The sequence below is a fragment of the Mirounga angustirostris genome, unplaced genomic scaffold, assembly GCF_029215605.1.
Source record: "Mirounga angustirostris isolate CCGP_5_RB_7025 unplaced genomic scaffold, mMirAng1.0.hap1 SCAF_2, whole genome shotgun sequence".
NCBI classification, from domain to species: Eukaryota; Metazoa; Chordata; class Mammalia; order Carnivora; family Phocidae; genus Mirounga; species Mirounga angustirostris.
The window spans coordinates 132,539,999-132,559,078 of record NW_026991710.1 but is presented as its reverse complement, the minus strand read 5'-3'; the positions used below and the strand labels follow the sequence as shown (position 1 = coordinate 132,559,078).

General features: G+C 34.4%; 1 protein-coding gene across 4 annotated transcripts in view; it reads right to left on the bottom strand.

Annotated features, from left to right (window-relative positions):
- Nucleotides 1-19,080, bottom strand: part of GLRB (glycine receptor beta) — a 96,508-nt gene that overhangs the window by 16,184 nt on the left and 61,244 nt on the right. For 3 of the 4 annotated variants that reach the window (XM_045880237.3, XM_064585205.1, XM_064585206.1), the window contains 4 exons: nt 14,480-14,709; nt 14,289-14,371; nt 12,367-12,507; nt 6,252-6,404 (listed from right to left, as the gene is read on the bottom strand). In XM_045880237.3, the coding sequence (XP_045736193.1) occupies nt 6,252-6,404; nt 12,367-12,507; nt 14,289-14,371; nt 14,480-14,709 (607 nt within the window). The remainder of the gene's footprint in view (nt 1-6,251; nt 6,405-12,366; nt 12,508-14,288; nt 14,372-14,479; nt 14,710-19,080) is intronic. The other variant, XM_064585204.1, reaches the window with a different exon arrangement.

The following is a 19,080-nucleotide window of genomic DNA, read 5'->3' as shown; positions in this document are numbered from 1 at the left end:
ATGAAAAGAGTACAAGAAAGAAATGTATGTATGCGTGGTCTGCTAGAGGTCTGAGTTGTAACCTAAATTATTAATCTTTTTGACTGAAAGTTATTTGTTTAAAAAATTCCTTTTTAGCAGCAGTTAAAGCATTTTATGTACTAGAGAAAGGAAATGTTATGTATAATTTATAAAAGTTACTTCCAAAGTTACTTGCATAGTTACTTCTATACTTAAAGAAGTAGCTAAAGACAAAATTCTTTACCTAAAATTCATAGAGGGAGCTTTCATGTTTGTCAACAATGGAAAAGGTAAATCAAAATGAGATTGGGAGAATGTTGAGCATCTTTTCATGTGTTTATTGGCCCTCTGTAAGTCTTGGAAAAACATCTGTTCAAGTCTTCTGCCCATTTTTTAACTGGATTTTTCTGTTTCGTTTTGTTTTGTTTTGTTTTGTTTGCTATTGAGTTGTATAAGTTTTTGTATATTTTGGATATTAGAGTTATCAGATATATGATTTGCAATTGCTTTCTCCAATTCGGTAGGTTATTTTTTCATTTTATTGATGGTTTCCTTTGCTGTGCAGAAGCTTTTTAGTTTGATACAGCCTCACTTGTTTATTTTTGCTTTTGATTCTTTTGCTTTTGATGTCAGATTCAAAAAATCATCACCAAGACCTATGTCAAGGAGTTTACCCCGTTTTCTTCTAGGAGGTTTATGGTTTCAGGTCTTACACTTAGGTCTTTAATCCATTTTGTGTTAATTTTTGTGTATGGTATAAGACAGTGGTCCAGTTTCATTCTTTTGCAAGTGACTGTCCAATTTTCCCAACACTACTGAAGAGACTGTCCTTTCTCAATTGTATAGTCTTTGCTCCTCTGCCATAAATTAATTGACCACATATGCATGGGTTTATTTCTGGGTTCTCTATTCTGTTTCATTAATCTGTGTGTCTATTTTTCATGTCAATACAATACTGTTTTAATTGCTATAGCTTTGTAGTATAGTTTGAAATCAGGGAATGTGGATACCTCCAACTTTGTTTTTCTTTCTCAAGACTGCTCTGGCTATTTGGCATCTTTTGTAGCTACATATAAATTTTAGAATTATTCTATTTCTGGGAAAAATGCTATTGGAATTTTGTTAGAGATTCCACTGAATTTGTGTACTGCTTGGAGTAGTATAGACATTTTGACTATATCAATCTTCTAATCCATGGGTATGGAATATCTTTTCATTTATTTGCATTGTCTTCAATTTATTTCATCAATAACTTGTCGTTTTCAATATACAGCTCATTTTACATCCTTGGTTAAATTTATTCCTAAGTATTTTATGCTTTTTAATGCAATTACAAATAGGATTTTCTTAATTTATCTTATAGCTCATAATTAGTGTAAAGAAACACAACAGATCTTTGTGTGTTGATTTTGTATCTTGCAACTTTACTGAATTCATTTATTAATTCTAGCAGTTTTTTGATGGAGTCTTCAGGGTTTTCTGTATATGTCATCTGCAAATAGTGACAGTTTTAATTCTTCCTTTCCAATTTAGATGCTTCTCTCTTTTTCTTGCCTAATTGCTCTGGCCAGAACTTCTAATACTATGTTAAATAAAAATAGCAAGAGTGGATATCCTTGTCTTATTCCTGATCTTAGATGAAAAGCTTTCAGGTTTTCACTGTTGAGTAAAAAATTGCCATTTACAACAACATGGATGGAGATAGAGAATATAATACTAAGTGAAATAAGAGAAAGACAAATACTATACAATTTCACTCATATGTCGAATTTAAGAAACAAAACAAATGGGCAAAAGAAAAAAAAGATGAGAGAGAGAGAGAGAGAGACAAATCAAAAACCAGACTCTTAACTATAGAGAACAGACTGGCGACAGAGGCGACAAGGAAGGAGGGGATGGGTGAAATAGGTGAAGGGGATTAAAAGCACACTTATCATGATGAGCACTGAGTGATATATAGAACAGTTGAATCACTACATTGTATAGCTGCAACTAATATAATACTGTATGTTAACTATACTGGAATTAAAATAAAATTTAAAAACTTAATAAAAATAAAATAATTATTTTTTTTAAAAGCAAAACATATTTTTACTTTAAAATCAAGAAATCTCATTCCTGGGTATTTACCCAAGAGTAATGAAAACATATGTCCATACAGAGACTTGTACACAATTATTCATAGCAACATTATTTATAATAGCATTATTCAGATTGGAAACAATCTAAATGTCTATCAATTATTGAATGGAAAAACAAACTGTGCTGTATCCATACTATGAAATACTGCTCAGAAATAAGATAGAGCCAAATATAAACATAAGCAACATCATGAATACATGTCAAAAACATAAATATGTCCCTACCCCTTGCCCATTCACTACCTTCTCTCTCTCTTCAAACTCACAATAATCTACCCTATCTCACTGGCAACTCAGATCTTTCTTCCTATTTTATTGAGAAAACAAAATCATTTACAAGCCCCCACTATCATATCTACTCACCTCTCTCTGTCTAAACCTATATACTCTGCCTTCTCTCCTGATATTGTAGATAAGGGGACAGTAAACTGATGCACAGGGCACTGGAACACACCAACATCCACTCAAGTATGTACTGTCAACTCCTATTGTTTAGGAGTTGCAACAAAAACCATATGGCCCACAAACATGGAATATTTACTATCAGGCCTTTTACAGAAGGAGTTTGCTGATCCCTGGGACAAATCCACTTTGTCCTAGCAAAGGCCAGTCTGTCTACCAGATCTCATCCCCTCTCACTTCTCAAGGACTCTGCTCCTGTACTTCTTCCATCTCTCATTTTTTCCTTTGTTAATGCTTGTTTTCCACCAAAAATAAACATACTGTAATTTTGTCCACCTTAAAAACAAAAACCAGAAAGCTCTCAACTCCTATTCCCACCCCAGTTATTTCCTTATTCTCTTTTTCTTTTTACAGTTAACAATCTCCACCGGGTTGTTTATACTGGATGCCAATAGTTCCTCCCCTCCTGTTCTCTCTTGAAGTCACTCCAACCAAGCTTTCCTCTTGTCACTCTATGGAAACTGTCCTTATCATGGACACCAGTGACTTCCCCAGGTTGCTGAATCCAATGACAATATTTAGCCCCAAACTCACTTGATTTATAAGCAGCTTGACTGATCACTCCCTTCACCTAGAAATGCTTTCTCCATTTGGCTCCCAGGAACCTACATCATGCTGGTTGTTACTCATCTTCTCAGTCTCAAGGGTTGAGTTGTTAGATGTCTTCTGTACCTGTACTCCAGTCTCATCATTTTAAAGACAAATATAAACGTAAGCAACTTCAGATAAATCTGAAGTTCTTACCACCAGCCTTGATCTCTCCTAAAAACCCCAGACCTGTATATCCAACTGACTATCTGATAACACTACCTAAAAGATATCTCAGATTTAACATGTCCAAAAAGAAGCTCCTGGTCTGCCCATCTTCTCAAACCTACTTTACACAAAGCTTTTCCCATCTAATTTAGTGGCAGCTTCATTTTCCTGGATTCTCAGCCAGAAAAACCTTTGAAGTCAGCTTTGAGTCTGCTTTCTTAAATCCTACATACAACACATTTACAAAACTCTTTATCTCTACCATATCCATCATCTATTTATGAGCATCTCTACCCCTTGGCAATGCTGTGATTGTTTCACCTGGACTATTATAGCTTCCTAACTGCTTTCCTTGCTTCCACCCAAGCCTCCTTTTACTGGGTTCTACACAAAGCAGGCAAGGAGAATCTGTTAAAATTTAAAGCAAATCATGTGCAAAAGCCCTCAAGGGCTTCCCATTTTACTCAGAATAAAAGCCAAAATCATCAGAATGCCTTAGGAGATGTTACATGGTCCCCTCACCATTGTTCTCTTTCTGACCTCATCTACTAATCATTCTTTCACTCATTCTGCTCCGGCCACATTGGCCTTGGCAGTCCCAAAATATTCCAAGCATGTTCCTGCCTCAGGAATGTTGGCCTTGATGATCACTATCCCAGCTCATTCTTTCCTAGATATCCACAGTGACTCATTTTTTCACCTCTATCACATTTTTATCCAATATCACTTCTCTCTGAGCAATTCCTGACAAGCAGGCTGCTGTCCCTGAACTCTCTGTCCCTACAGCAACTTTCCACCCACTCCCTGGGCATTAGGAATTTTTTTTAACTGAAGTGTAGTTGATATACAATGTTATATTAGTTTTAGGTGTATAACACAGTGATTCCACAATTTTATACATTGCTCAATGCTCACCATGATTAAATGTAGCCATCACCACTCACCACACCCTGTTATTACAATGTTATTGACTATATTCCCTATGTTGTACTTCTCATCTCCATGACTTATTTGTTCTATAACTGGAAGTTATATGTCACCATCTTATATATTACATATTGTACTTATTTGGTGTCTCTTTCTTTCCAAAAAAATACACTCATTGAGGCTTAGTGTTTTCCTTTTATCTATTTCATTAACTATCTATTTGCTATTTACTTTAACTCTATGCCTATCTTCTGGAATATTGCTTAGGACGTAGTTGGTGCACAATAAATACTTGCTGAATGAATCAAGTGTGTAAAAGTGCTTTATAAACTATAATGTAATGTATAAATGAGGCATATTATTAACTCCTGAATGGGTAATAAGCACTCTCCACTCATTTTTTCAATCCTCCAATTAACCCTTTGAGTATTTTTTCATCCCTACTGACATTTTAAGAGTATGTTTAAAGACGTTAGATGTGTTTGTTGTCTAAATTGTCACAACTAGTAAGCAGAGAGCAGGAATTCAAATCCAGATTTAACTGAAGAGACTGACTTTAAACCATTAAACACATTTGCTTCATACAACCGTTCTACTGGATGTTAAGTGGACAGTTTAGGGACTTTATGACAGAAGTCCTGTAATAGAAAGGGATTTACAGAGAAAAATTCTTCAAGAATATGTCAGGGATTGAAATGTCTCTACAGTACTCCTGGAAGTCTGACATTTCAATTTTTATCACTGTGTAAGAGTACAATATTACTAATAAGCAAAAAATTAACTATTTGGGGGGAAATGCATGATATTTTTGACAAGTCTAAGGATACAAATCTAGTTTTTAGGAGTTTTATTCTCAGTGCAGTATACTACATAGTTCACTCTCATCCCCTAAAGGAGTTAATCAATGGGTTGTCATTGTCTTCATTCCAGATACATAACCATTAGGATGAAATTTCCCACATTTCTGGTTATTAAGATGTAGATTTGGTCTCTGCGGCTCTTATTAAATATAAACCATCAAATTTCTTATCCAGGTAAAACTGTCATTTTCATTGCTTCTTCCTGGTTGCCTACTTTTTAAAATCTGTATTTCATTTAATTCCCTCAATATGTCAGGAGGGAGATTTGCACAGGGTCTTTTCAATGGAAATAAAAAATGAAATGCTGCAACCAGTCAGTCACTAAGAGGTCAGATATCCCACAGCCTTATCTATATAAGTTCCAGGTGATATTCAGAAAACACACACACATATATTCACGCAGTAATGAAACATTTTAAAACACTCTAAACAATCAAAATTTGTTGTAACAATGTCCTTATTTTTAAGTTTATTCACTTCATCCATTAGAAGAGCTCTTGATTATTTCATGAAGCAAAGACTTTTTCACCCCTATATACACACAGTTTTCAAGACTGGCTGATGCTGTTTCTCTGTGACAGAGCATTAAAAATAACAAATGGGGTAGCACGGATAACCAGCTCTTCTTCTCCCTAGCCACTCCTGATGACAGAGCACACAGTAATTGATGTTTAAGAAAATGACATGAAGTCGTGTTTAAAAAGATACATTGTACCACATATTCCCTGGCGATGAGTATGAGATAGTAGACAATATTATTTAGAAAGATTCCCTTCATAATAGTTCTGTGTTTAAGTATGGCACTATTGGGGATTTTAGACTTTAGTTATCTGTGAAAATTACTTAGTAATAATTATTGCATGAAAGTCAAAGTGGGATAGATTAACCAAAGATATGAAAAGAAAAAAACTTAGTATAATTATTGAGCGCATAAACATTGAGAAAATCTAGTTCAATGTCAAGTTTTTAAGAAAGTCTAAAAACAGAGGAGAGAAAGGTTGCCTTCAATTCTAAAAGTCTGCTTTTTAAAACAGTTGATTATATAGCGAGTTATGCAAGGACATAACGTGTTCCCAACATGAGACAGAAGCACGGAATACTCTACCCAGGGGCACTCTGGCAGCACTTGCGTCCGGGTTGATCCAGAAGGAGAGCCAGGAGAGAACCACTATGAGCAAGGTTGGGGCATAGACACCCATCATGTAAAACCCAACCTGCCTCCTCAGGGTGAAGATGACTTCCACGCAGGTGTAGTACCCTTTCAGAAACAAACTTTATGTTAGAAATAGGAGGGGCTCACCTACCTACAACAGCAAAAACCAATAGTGTACCTGTAAATTGTAAGTCACTTCTGTCTGAGGCAGTTTCACAAAGTAAATTCCCCAAAAAGAGTTTGTTCCTATAAATATGTAATTTATTTGATGTAGAAGGTTGACATGATGGGACCCGTCTCACCTGACCTTTCACAACTTTATTATGATGTTGAGAAATAGACACCACATGCTGCTCCACTATGTCAGTGTCTCAGCTTTTAAGTCTTTGTTCAGGGAACTGGCAATGAACTTAAACTTTTCATTACCCATGGGCACTCTCAGAGCAATTGATCTAAGGGGGTCATATAGGGAGCAGTAAATCAAAGTGGAACAAGTCTAAAAAGAAACATTCCACGACTATATATTGTCAGTATAATTTTTCAGCTACATGTATCACTTCTTATCTAGAAAGCGTAGCAGTCTACGATAACTCCTATGCATATTTAAACCTTAAAAAATTAAGTGTATTAGAAGTAAATCTTAGCAAGGATAAGAAATACATGTTTTCATTCTATAGAGATAAAAGATTATGAAGGGTAGATATCTGATATTCCTCTCAATTCTCTCCCTTCCTCCACTCCAGGCCCTCAAACATGCCTTATGAGAGAAAGGACTTCATTGTCACAAGCTGAGACAAATGCAGAAATAGCCCTACAACATAATTCTAGAGATGCCATGACACCAACTAGTCCCCCAAATTAATCACAAATTATGTGCAGCCTCATCATAGCCTTTGCTGACTTGAGAAACAAAATAAGTGACAAGATATTGTTCTAGCACCAGAATAGGAGAGACGCTTCTAGATGTTTGAGACTTTTTTTTTTTATAAATGCTTTAGCCCTTTCAGTTAGCAATTTAAATATAGTATTTAATGCCTGAAGTGCTTAATTTTGATAAAAATGTCATTTGCCATTCAAAAAAAGCAAGGTCATGTGAAAATAACAGAAAGTTAAAATGTCTCTGATTGTGTTCAGCTTCAACATCATTATTTCAAAATGCTGAAACAAATAAATCAATGAATAAATAAAATAATTATGGGGAAAGGACAATATTACTTTTTTACTATTTTATATTTTAAAAGTAATATTTATCTGATTTTCCTAATTAGTAAGAATACACACACTTCTGGCACTGGAACGATCTTCAAATTCATTCACTAATGGTACCTATGGCAGTACTAGCACACAAGAGGGTCTTTAAAAATGCTCAGAAAAACCGCTATTCACATCCTCTTATTAAATAACTTAGACCTGGGGCGCCTGGGTGGCTCAGCCGTTAAGCGTCTGCCTTCGGCTCAGGTCGTGATCCCAGGGTCCTGGGATCGAGCCCCACATCGGGTTCCCTGCTCAGCGGGAAGCCTGCTTCTCTCTCTCCCACTCCCCCCGCTTGTGTTCCCTCTCTCGCTGTCTCTCTCTCTGTCAAATAAATAAAATCTTAAAAAATATAATAATAATGAGGGGCACCTGGGTGGCTCAGTCATTGGGCGTCTGCCTTTGGCTCAGGACCCTGGGATCAAGCCCCGCATCAGGCTCCTGCTCCTCAGGAAGCCTGCTTCTCCCACTTCCCCTGCTTGTGTTCCCTCTCTCGCTGTGTCTCTCTCTGTCAAATAAATAAATAAAATCTTAAAAAAAAAAAAAAGAAATCTTCTGGTACAGGGGCGCCTGGGTTGTTCAGTCATTGGGTGTCTGCCTTCGGCTCAGGTCATGATCCCAGGGTCCTGGGATTGAGCCCTACATCAGGCTCCCTGCTTGGCGGGGGGCCTGCTTCTCCCTCTCCCACTCCCCCTGCTTGTGTTCCATCTCTCGCTGTCTCTCCCTCTGTCAAATAAATAAATAAAATCTTAAAAAATAATAATAATAATAACTTAGACCAGAAATCTATCCTTTTCCCAGTGTGAATTATAATCATTGCTACCTCTGAGAGATTAGAAAGATAGTGGGGCTAACATGTAACAAAAATAAAGAGCTGACTGGGGCGCCTGAGTGGCTCAGTTGGTTAAGCGACTGCCTTCGGCTCAGGTCATGATCCTGGAGTCCTTGGATCGAGTCCCTGGATCGAGTCCCGCATCGAGTCCCGCATCGAGTCCCACATTGGGCTCCCTGCTCGGCGGGGAGTCTACTTCTCCCTCTGACCCTCCCTACTCTCATGTGATCTCTCTCATTCTCTCTCTCTCAAATAAATAAATAAAATCTAAAAATAAATAAATAAAGAGCTGACTGGAACTGAAGTAAATTCTAATTATGCCAAATGTTTCCAAATTATATAAAAAAAACAACACCCCCAAAATGCAGCATGTTTGTCATTTTTTTAATTTTAATTTTATTAAAACTAGGCAATTAATTTAAATTGTGCATAGGTTTTAAAAAGATACAAGAGGTCAAACAAGGAGAACTCCCTCCCTTTTCTCTTCCCACCACTCATCTTAACTTCCTGCCTGGACAAACAAGAACATGTTTCTAACTAACAATCATGTGCAAAATTTCCAAAATATTATCTTTTATAAGTCCAATTTTCTGCAATTAAGAGGCTCACAGTATTTCCTAAAAGTGGTTCTGAAGTACCTGGCTTGGCAATAGCATCATTTATTCAAGTTCATTTTGTGTTTGCCTAGTGCTGTGAGATAGAGAACAAAATGTATTTGCTTACTGCATCTTTTTAGGTAGCCTAAATTGTCACAAATATTACAACAGCTTATTGTAGAGTTGCTCACTTTAAAATGAATTTTTGCATTCCATTCCACCATGTTTAAATGACAGCCTAAATAACAGGAATCCTATACTCTGAAGCCAGTTTCCACCCCCTCCATTTATGAAGGCACCCACGAGGGGAGCTTCCCAGGACTGGGATGAATTTGGCAATAAAATATATGCTTGGATATTATAGTGATTTGCTCCATAAAATTTTATGAGAAACATTTCTTGATCCTTTTTGATCTTTTCCTAGTACTGTTACATTTATGAGAGGCAGGTGGGCAGCTAATTGATATAAATGTTCATTGGCAAATTCAATTTACTTTCTATTTCCTGTGAGGTTTTATTTCATTATTATTCACTTAGGCTTGCAATTTAAGTATTTTTGTATACTTGTCTTCCCATATATCTCTCCACCTTTGTAACATCTATAATTTTAAAAAACTGTAATTTTCAATAAAGCTAAAGCCAAATCATCATTTCTGATTATTTCTGTACAAGTTAAAGAAAATATTGTCCATCATTTAGTAAACGTTGCTGTCTATATCTTTTTCACTATTCTACATATTAGGCATTCATATATTTAGAAGGTACCACATTTGTAAATGCATATCTAAATATTATCCAAACATTAAAATATGTTTTACTTATATTCATATGATGATTCATGTACATTCATGAAATGTATTACATTTCATGTAAACACTGAAATGCACGTTTACTGAAACACAGTAAATGACAATTATCGTTATGTTAGACATAAGTTCTTTTATTGTTGTTTTCTGTAGCTAATGAGAGACCTGTGACATACTTAAAATAGCTCAAAAAGTACCACAGAAAACTTTACTTCTTATAATCTTGAGTAATCTCTCAAGAACAAAAACAAATAGTATTTATTTTATGTGTGTACCATATTAGAATATAGATCTATAAAAGGGCAGTGATGTCTCCTTTATTCCCTTAAATGGAGATATGTAGATGTAGGGCTTAAAGGCAAAAAAATAAGTGCCCCCAGGATTTTCAACGCTATCTCATAATTTTAAGCTATCACATAAAATCAGAAATAAAATTACTAGTTTTATTTTAATCTTTAGATGAAGTTTAAAACTTCAATAGGGTCATTTCAAATTTCTCAAAACAACTTAGAGACTATTCATTTTGAAATGTTAAGCATATAATCTAGGTGTGGATAACTATTTGCAAAGTATAACAGGACTGACTCCACAGGTAGTATAATAATGTCAGACTCACTATTCCAGTTAGTAACAGTATGACTTGGGTAAGTGTCTTTGCTTTATTATCCTAACATGTAAAATAGAGAAAATAAAAGTACTGAATTCACAGGGTTGTTGTGAGGATTAAAATACAGAGTTCCTGCAGAGCACTAAAATAATGCCTGACATACAGCCAGAACTCCAAAAGCCATCTACTAAATATGTGTTTCTATACAACAATCCCAAAAGGATTTTCCTTGGCTTTCAAACTTTTTTTTTTTTTTTCATCACTAGGTGACCTGTAAAAGTTTCTAAACACTGTAGTCCATTTCCTTAATTTGAGTGAGTACAGGGAAAAGGAGTACTGTGCTTAGTTCAATGGCTGACATTGATTTGCCTGTAACATTCAGTAAGTCCTCACTCACCCTACTCCTCAGTTATTTTCTGTGTTAAATAAAGGAACTGGCTCAGAATTGTCAATAAGATCACTTCCATATCTAAAAGTCCATGTATCGATGACTTCTTCATTGAGTACTCTGATGGTCAAATTTTTAAGAGCTCTCAGATTTTCCTTTTTAAATTCTTTTATAAGTTCTTTTAGCAGTATATTTGCTTATTATCTCTCTTGTTCTAATATACTATTAGTTCTATAAAAGAAGGAACTATTTATATATAAATGCTATGTAATCCATTAAATTATGTGAAGGTCAACGACAACAGAGGCTTAAACTAACTTTATCTCCAAGTAGCCTAAGTGTTGCATTATTGTAGCACTGTAAATGTGCAAACATTCACTCTGCTTTCTTTAGTATTATATTTTGTCTTTGATGATGCCATGATGGCAGCATTATAAGCTCAAGCATCTGATCTCCCTGAATTCAACACAATTACACTATACATTTTTATTTTTTCAAGTCAACATAAATGTTGCAATACATTTAAAGTTAAATTGTATCTATTTCTCTTTTTTTAAAGATTTATTTATTTTAGAGAGAGTTTAAAAGCACCATGGGGGTGTGGGAGAAGGGGCAGAGAGAGTCTCAAGCAGACTCCTTGCTGAGCGCAGAGTCCTACATTGGTTTGATCTAAGGACCCAGCCAAAATCAAGTGTTGGGCACTTAACCAACTGAGCCACTCAGGCGCTCCTAATTATATCTATTTCTGAACATCTTTGTCATATCTTTGCTTACTTCCTCATAGAAAATTAGGATTGTGTAATTTACAAGTTGAAATGATTAGTTTGAATGTAATGAGCAAAATCAATCAGCCTTTTATGTATGTTACTATGGGAAAAAACATTATATTTAATATCTAAAACCCTCAATAACTTTATCAGTTGTGACTCAAATGTTGAATATGAATCATATTATTAAAGTATTGCTTAGTGGGTATTATATTTTCATTTCTGCAAAGCTTGAGGTAATGTAATGAATGAGGTTAATCTGTTGTGCTTTTCACAATCAGCTGTTCCATAACCTAGGCCAACAATATTATACAGGGAGTATTTACTGATGTCCAGTTATTCTCCACACTTATTGCTTCCTACACAGCATAAAGATCAGTGCCTTGTAAAACTAAGAATATGGGTCAACCAACATCTACAACCTGCCTAAAAGACAAGAGACAAGTGTATATGCATTGCATTGATCAAATCCATGTTTGGCTCCAAACTGAAACTTGCCAGAAGCAGAGTTTCTTGGCAACACCTAAGAAAACCATTGCCTGGGAGAGTTCATATTACTAAAATAAAAAATTAAAAACCTCTTGTTATCTAGAATTACATAAAGAAAAGCAAAACTATTTAGTAATAAACATTTTTAAGAACTTTAGTGAATGTAATTTTATGAAAGATTTAAATATATGAACGCAAAGATAAACTACTTGTAAATATTGAACTCACTTTTTAACTAATTTTCTTCTATTCTGTTCCTAGCATATGTTAAAATTAAAATGAACCTTTGAAATAGGATTTAGTTTTGTTTAATTCAAAGACTATTACTTACCAGTGCCTTTATAGTATTTTGTACAGTTACCATATTCGATATCTTCCTTTTTAATATCAAACTGAGGCAAGGCAATTTTTTCTAACTGAACAGGATCTCCTGACTGCCAGATAAATCGTAAATCATCAGTTGTGTAGCCAACTATAAACAAAAGTAAATAAATGAAAATATTAGTTTGAAATATAATTATTAATACTTTCTTAATATTTTAAGAATCCAATTACTAAACACAGAAATGGTAAGATTATAGGCCATTCTTCTATGAAATTTTTGTTAAAAATGCAAAGAGATAAAATCTATGGCCATCAATGAAAACATAAGCACAAATTTACAGATAATTGACTTAAAGAAAGAACAAGCTAAAACAATGAGCATATCATAAATAGTTACAATTTCACTGCCTCATATATAGTAGCATATTTTGCTATGTCAGAATTCAGAACTGTCATCAATAAAAAGTAATAAATAAGTCATACTAGCTTTCTGAATATATTCAGAATAGAGTCATTCACAATTATACAATATGCTACCTGGAAATTAAAAAAAAAAAATCTTAAGCACCGAATCACTTATACTTTTGAAGAAATAACCATAAATTTCCCTAAAGGCATTGCATTGCACAGGAAAGCAGTAAAACAACCTCTCAAATGGACATCATTATTAAATGTGGAAGCACACATTTTGGGTTTAGGTAATATGGCTACAATTCAAGGACCTATGGGGTTTTACAGCATACAGTAGCCTACCATTCAACGCTAGAGTATATGGATTTTTCAAAGCAATACTTCAGTGCATCTGGCAATAGATTTGAATGTAAATATCCAGTTGGAATTTTTTACACAAATACATATTGACACACAGGCCTAAATATATACAACACATACACAAAAATGTACATACGTACATACACTTACATCTGTAAAATCTCAATTTATACTTAGAAAGCAGTAGAGATTGTTCAAATTTAGGCTCCAACTTCAGTAAATTTTTTTTTAAAGATTTTATTTATTTATTCATGAGAGACAGAGAGAGAGAGAGAGGGGCAGAGGGAGAAGCAGGCTCCCAAGGAGCAGGGAGCCCGATGCGGGACTCGATCCCAGGACGCTGGGATCATGACCTGAGCCGAAGGCAGACGCTTAACCATCTGAGCCACCCAGGCGCCCTAGTAAATTTTTTTTAAAAAAAACAACAGATAACCACAAAGTAACTTTAAAGCATATCATCTAGCAAGTATATATAAGATATTTTACAAGGTCATCATTCTTTACTTTTTGCTGAAATAGGTCATGGTATATAGGTATTCAGGCAAAGGCTGCCTTATACTAGTGTTAGTTTTTCAAGTTTTATGTCCTACTTTTATTTTCAAAAGATAAGCATCATAGAGAATTAATTGATAAATAATAATTTCAATAATCATTTTAATTAATATACCTATACCTTAATATGGTACTTCTTTCATGAACTGAAAAATGTATGATCATAAACACAAAAATTCCAATTTTGCAAAAAAAATTTTTTAGACATCCACAGAGAATGACTACTTGGTAGGATTTAGGCACTGTTTTTTAATGTTTTTAAATTTTCTGCTCTGAACATGTGGCTCTAACAGCAGAACAGTTATTAGGATACTGTTTTCTCCTTTATTTATATTATCAATTCAAATGATGATGGCAATTGGAATAAGTTAGAAGTGTACACCTACATAAACTGAAAGGAAAACCTAGTACCCAAAGGTTGTGTCTATCTTAGTAATTTTTACAGTAAAAGAATAACAGTAATTTTCCTAAATAAATTATTCTAATGACTATTTGTAATAAAAAGCATTAATTTTACCATTGTTATCTAAGAGACTAGCAGAATGTATTGCCTAGAACTTTTAAGCATTTTTATTGCTATATTCACTTAGGGTCTCATTTACATACAGCTCTCCAGTTGCATCTTGCAACGTTGGGTGTCCATGGGAAACAAGGTCAAGTCCAAAGGGCATGAAAGAGTAATAGATAACCTGAAAGTAGAAACAGGTCTTAGAAGTCACTTAATATGTTTTTCTGTGATAATCTAACTTAAAAATATATATACATATATATATATCTGTACAAATATTAAAGAATACCTCATGCTGACAAGAACATCTCCATCACGAAAAATAAAGAGAAGGATATTTTCCTGGGTCACATCATGAAAATTGGCACTTTTTTCGTTTGCAAAAAATAAGTCAGGTTTCCAAAGACATTTGTACATTGTGGGATCCACCGTCAGTGCATCTGAGCCCCGAAAATCACTAGGGAGCTTCAGCCTGGGATCATTCCATTTCTGTCTCAAGAAAATGTTAACTCTATAGTCCTGGAAAAAAAAAAAATGTGTGTATGTGTGTGTTTACTGCTATTTGAAAGAATATATTCAGCACCAGAATAAAAAGAGTTTCAGTGATAAGCAGCATAAATATTTTTAGTCTCCCACCATCAAACAGGATCAAAACTGCTTGGTCACTAAATATAAAGAGCCCCACGGGCAGTATAAAAAGACCCTTGTGTCTATTTAACAACTCTCTACAGAAATTTCCTTAGCACTTGCTAGCTCCAACATCAAAATATAACTTTACCAATAATTGCTTCACCTTTTTACAAATGCCAATTACGCCAGTTTGTTAAGTGGTGTTATTGTAAAAACATGAGACTGCTAAATATTGTCATTATTCTTCCCAAAAAAAGTAGAAAGCTAAATATTGTCATTATTCTTCCCAAAAAAAGTAGAATAAAATTAAATTAAAAACAGATAAGAAGCCAAGGGAAAATGTTTCTATTTGCTTTTTACTAAGTAGCAAACTATAAAAATAATATACATAGGGTGGGAGGATGGGTTAGCCTGGTGGTGGGTATTGAGGAGGGCACATTCTGCATGGAGCACTGGGTGTTATGCATAAACAATGAATCATGGAACACTTCATCTAAAACTAATGATGTGGGCGCCTGGGTGGCTCAGTTGGTTAAGCAACTGCCTTCAGCTCAGGTCATGATCCCAGGGTCCTGGGATCGAGTCCCGCATCGGGCTCCCTGCTCTGTGGGGAGTGGGCTTCTCCCTTTCCCACTCCCCCTGCTTGTGTTTCCTCTCTCGCTGTGTCTCTCTCTGTCAAATAAATAAATAAAATCTTTAAATAAATAAATAAATAAATAAAACTAATGATGTAATGTATGGGGATTAACATAAGAATAAAAAATTTAAAAAAATACATATATATAACATATACATTATATCACATGTATATAACACACATACTTATATATGTATATGTAAGAAGGAAAAAGAAAAACTATTCTTGACTACTCATATATGTACATGATTGTAGAGAGAATTTGAGATAGTCAAATGAGATTTGCATTATGCAAAACAGATGAGTATATCAAAATTTGCATTGTGTTTATTTAACTATAGTAGAAAAATGGCTTGAAATCTGCTAAATAGCTGGCTATTTTACTTCAGTTTGTCTATCTCTAAAAATTAAATTATGTCAAGACATATATTTTAAGAATATGTGAACCTAGGAACATGTTCAATAGCTTAATACGTTTTACATCTGCCAGTGAAATGGGGTTCTGGCAAAAATCAGGTTGTTAGCATATACAAACTTAGCATTGAGCATCGTGCTCAGGTCTTTTGATTTTAATATTGCATACTGTACTCAGAACATGCACAAAAGTGCTCAAGGTAAAAATTGTTTTGGGCTTTAGCTTCCTTATTTTCAATCATTCAAAATTCACAAAATACTGTCTTACCCATAGCCTTTCAACATGATCAAAATGAATTAAATAATAAACTTCAAATTGAAATCCAAGTAAGTAACTAGGAAGAGGTTATAGACCATCTTTTATTAAGTAATAAGAATAGATTTCTATGAAATGTAAGTGCACATGCTTTATATATGTATAACATATAAAATAAAGCATAATCAAGAGGTAGTAATTGTCCCAGTAAAAAAGCTTGGACAATTTACTTTCTCACATTATCTTCAGACTCTGTATAGTAATTGTAGAAGGGTAAGGTACATAGTAACAATATCCACAAACTGAAGTATAGGCAGTGAAATAAGATTTAAACTGCCTACATCTCATAGCTACTCTAAACTTAAGGTTTATAAAAACTTCAACATGTGTAATACAAATTGATTCTTAAAAATCACATGCCAATGACACTAGAGGGCCAAAGTCAAATAAATTAAGGATTATATAAACTGACACTGAACATATCTGCGCCACTGATAAAAAAAAAGATAACATTTTTCTAATCAGATGAACATGGAATTAAGGAGGGGATAAAGGAGGCCTAGAACTCTGGAAAATAAAGAGCTGCATTGTACAACTACATGAACCGTCAAAATATACACCTATCTTAGAATTCATAATGGGACTTATTTGCTTCACATCTGACAGTGATTATGACAACAAGAATTAATTCATACGCGTCCAAGACAAAGGCTTATCTACATCACATGGTGAGACTTCCAGAAGACCTCATGTTGCTTCCTGATGCAAGCTTTTATCCATTCCAGGCAAACATGCATGGCCCTCCCCTTTAAAAGGAATACACATTAGGTTCAATTATTTTCTTTTTTTTGAAAAAAGACATTTATTTGAGAAGGAGAGAGAGAGAGCACACTAGGAGGGGCAGAAAGGGAGGAAGAGAGAGAACCTCAAGCAGACTCCCTGCTGAGCATGGAGCCCCATGCAGGGCTCCATCCCATGACCCTGATATGACCTGAGCCAAAATCAAGCCTCTGACGCTAAACCCACTGAGCCACCCAGGCACTCCTAGGATTAATTTTCTAATAAAATACCAATTACACTACCTTAGCTAAAGCACATGGTTGACATACATTTGACATTACTTTGAGCACTTAACAGTATTCAACTTCAAATTATTTGCTAAAAAGCTTCCTTGGAGTGATCTGCTAAAATTATCGGTATTCTAAAATTACATACACTAAAACTATTCTATTACCTTCTCTATGTACTGTGTCTTATCAAAAGGTAAATCATCAAAAACTACATCTTTAAACTGCCATATTTAAAATGTGCACTCACAATGTCATGATAAAATACATGTCCTTAACTTGCTATCAAGGATTAGTATGAAAAATAACCAGAAGAGGTTGCCTATGTATCTTTTATAAACACGTTATTAAAGCCATGACTCCTTATTTTGGTCAATGACCATTATATGAAAATATACAACATAAATTCTTCTTTATTTATTTAATTTTTTCTTTTGTTTATACATATATTACCATAATATCATTATATAGGTGTTTACTAGTGCTAGGCATACTTAGTCTAAGCACTTTGCAAAAACAAACCTATTCCTCAGAGTTTATACTAAAAATACTTTCCTGATTCTCTTATATGCTCTCTATTACAGGAAAGCAAGACTGAAGTATCCCATCATGTTTTTATTTCTGCTTGGCAGCTAGGGAACTGAAGGCTAAATTCTATAGTCAATTGAATCAATAATTTCTCTCTCATATCCTTGTATGACTATCACTGCATGACCCTTGCACATTTAGTCCTATTTCAGTTATTTCTTTGCATTTTTTTGTTATTTTGATACACCACAAACCCTTGCCAGAAATAGAGATGGATGAAAAGTAAAATAACAGTCGACGGATTGTCATATACTTGACAAGAGTCTGTGAGCATTATTTGGATGCCACTTCCCAGAAACTCTGCCGATGTGGCTTTTAGAATTAAGATGCTTTATTTTAGTCTAATATTAGGTTTTCTTACTTTAATAGAATGTTAGCTGTATGTTTAGAGATACAGATATCTAGATTAAAACTACTACATCTTGGAATGTATGCTAGTTTACACCTTAGTAACTAATTTCCAGTGACATTATGTCGATATTTTATAATAATACTCAAGATATCTGACAGGAATTAAAGCAATTCTATGCTTTAACTTTGGCATATTTTGTATAATTAAAAAGAAGTCACTTTCGGAGCTCCTGGGTGGCTCAGTCGTTAAGCGTCTGCCTTCAGCTCAGATCATGGTCCCAGGTTCCTGGGATCAAGCCCCGCATTGGGCTCCCTGCTCCACAGGAAGCCTGCTTCTCCCTCCCCCACTCCTCCTGCTTGTGTTCCCTCTCTCGCTGTCTCTCTCTGTCAAAAAATAAAAAATCTTAAAAAAAAAAAAAGAAGCCACTTTGTAATGTTTGGGGTAGAACTTCAGAAATTACCCCAGCATTAACACTGAATTCTCCTTAAAATCTCCACACATTGGGAGCACTATTCTATGTTCCACAATTCTACCTCCAAAAATGGTATGGCTAACTCATCTAAAATTATACAGAAAAATTATTTTTCTTTTAAAATTTTAAAGCAATTTGAATGGTGCTTCTCCATGTGAAGTTCATTCTTCTAAATCCTTCTTAAAGTCTAATCAATATTTCCATCAATCCAAGAATATCTTTATATAATGTAAATCTTTATATCAGTTATTAAGTTCAAAGCATTTTAACCAGCCAAAAGCTGATTAAAGCCCAACGTAGCCCTACATAGTATCAAAGGCTTTGACAAAACAAAACCTATTCATGGGGAAAATTACAAAATTACAAATCATATAAGAATGTTTTAATGTCACTCCTTTTAAAATTCTATATATCATCATAAATAATTTTTTATAGTTATACTAATCAAATTATAAAGTCTAATATAATGGAGTC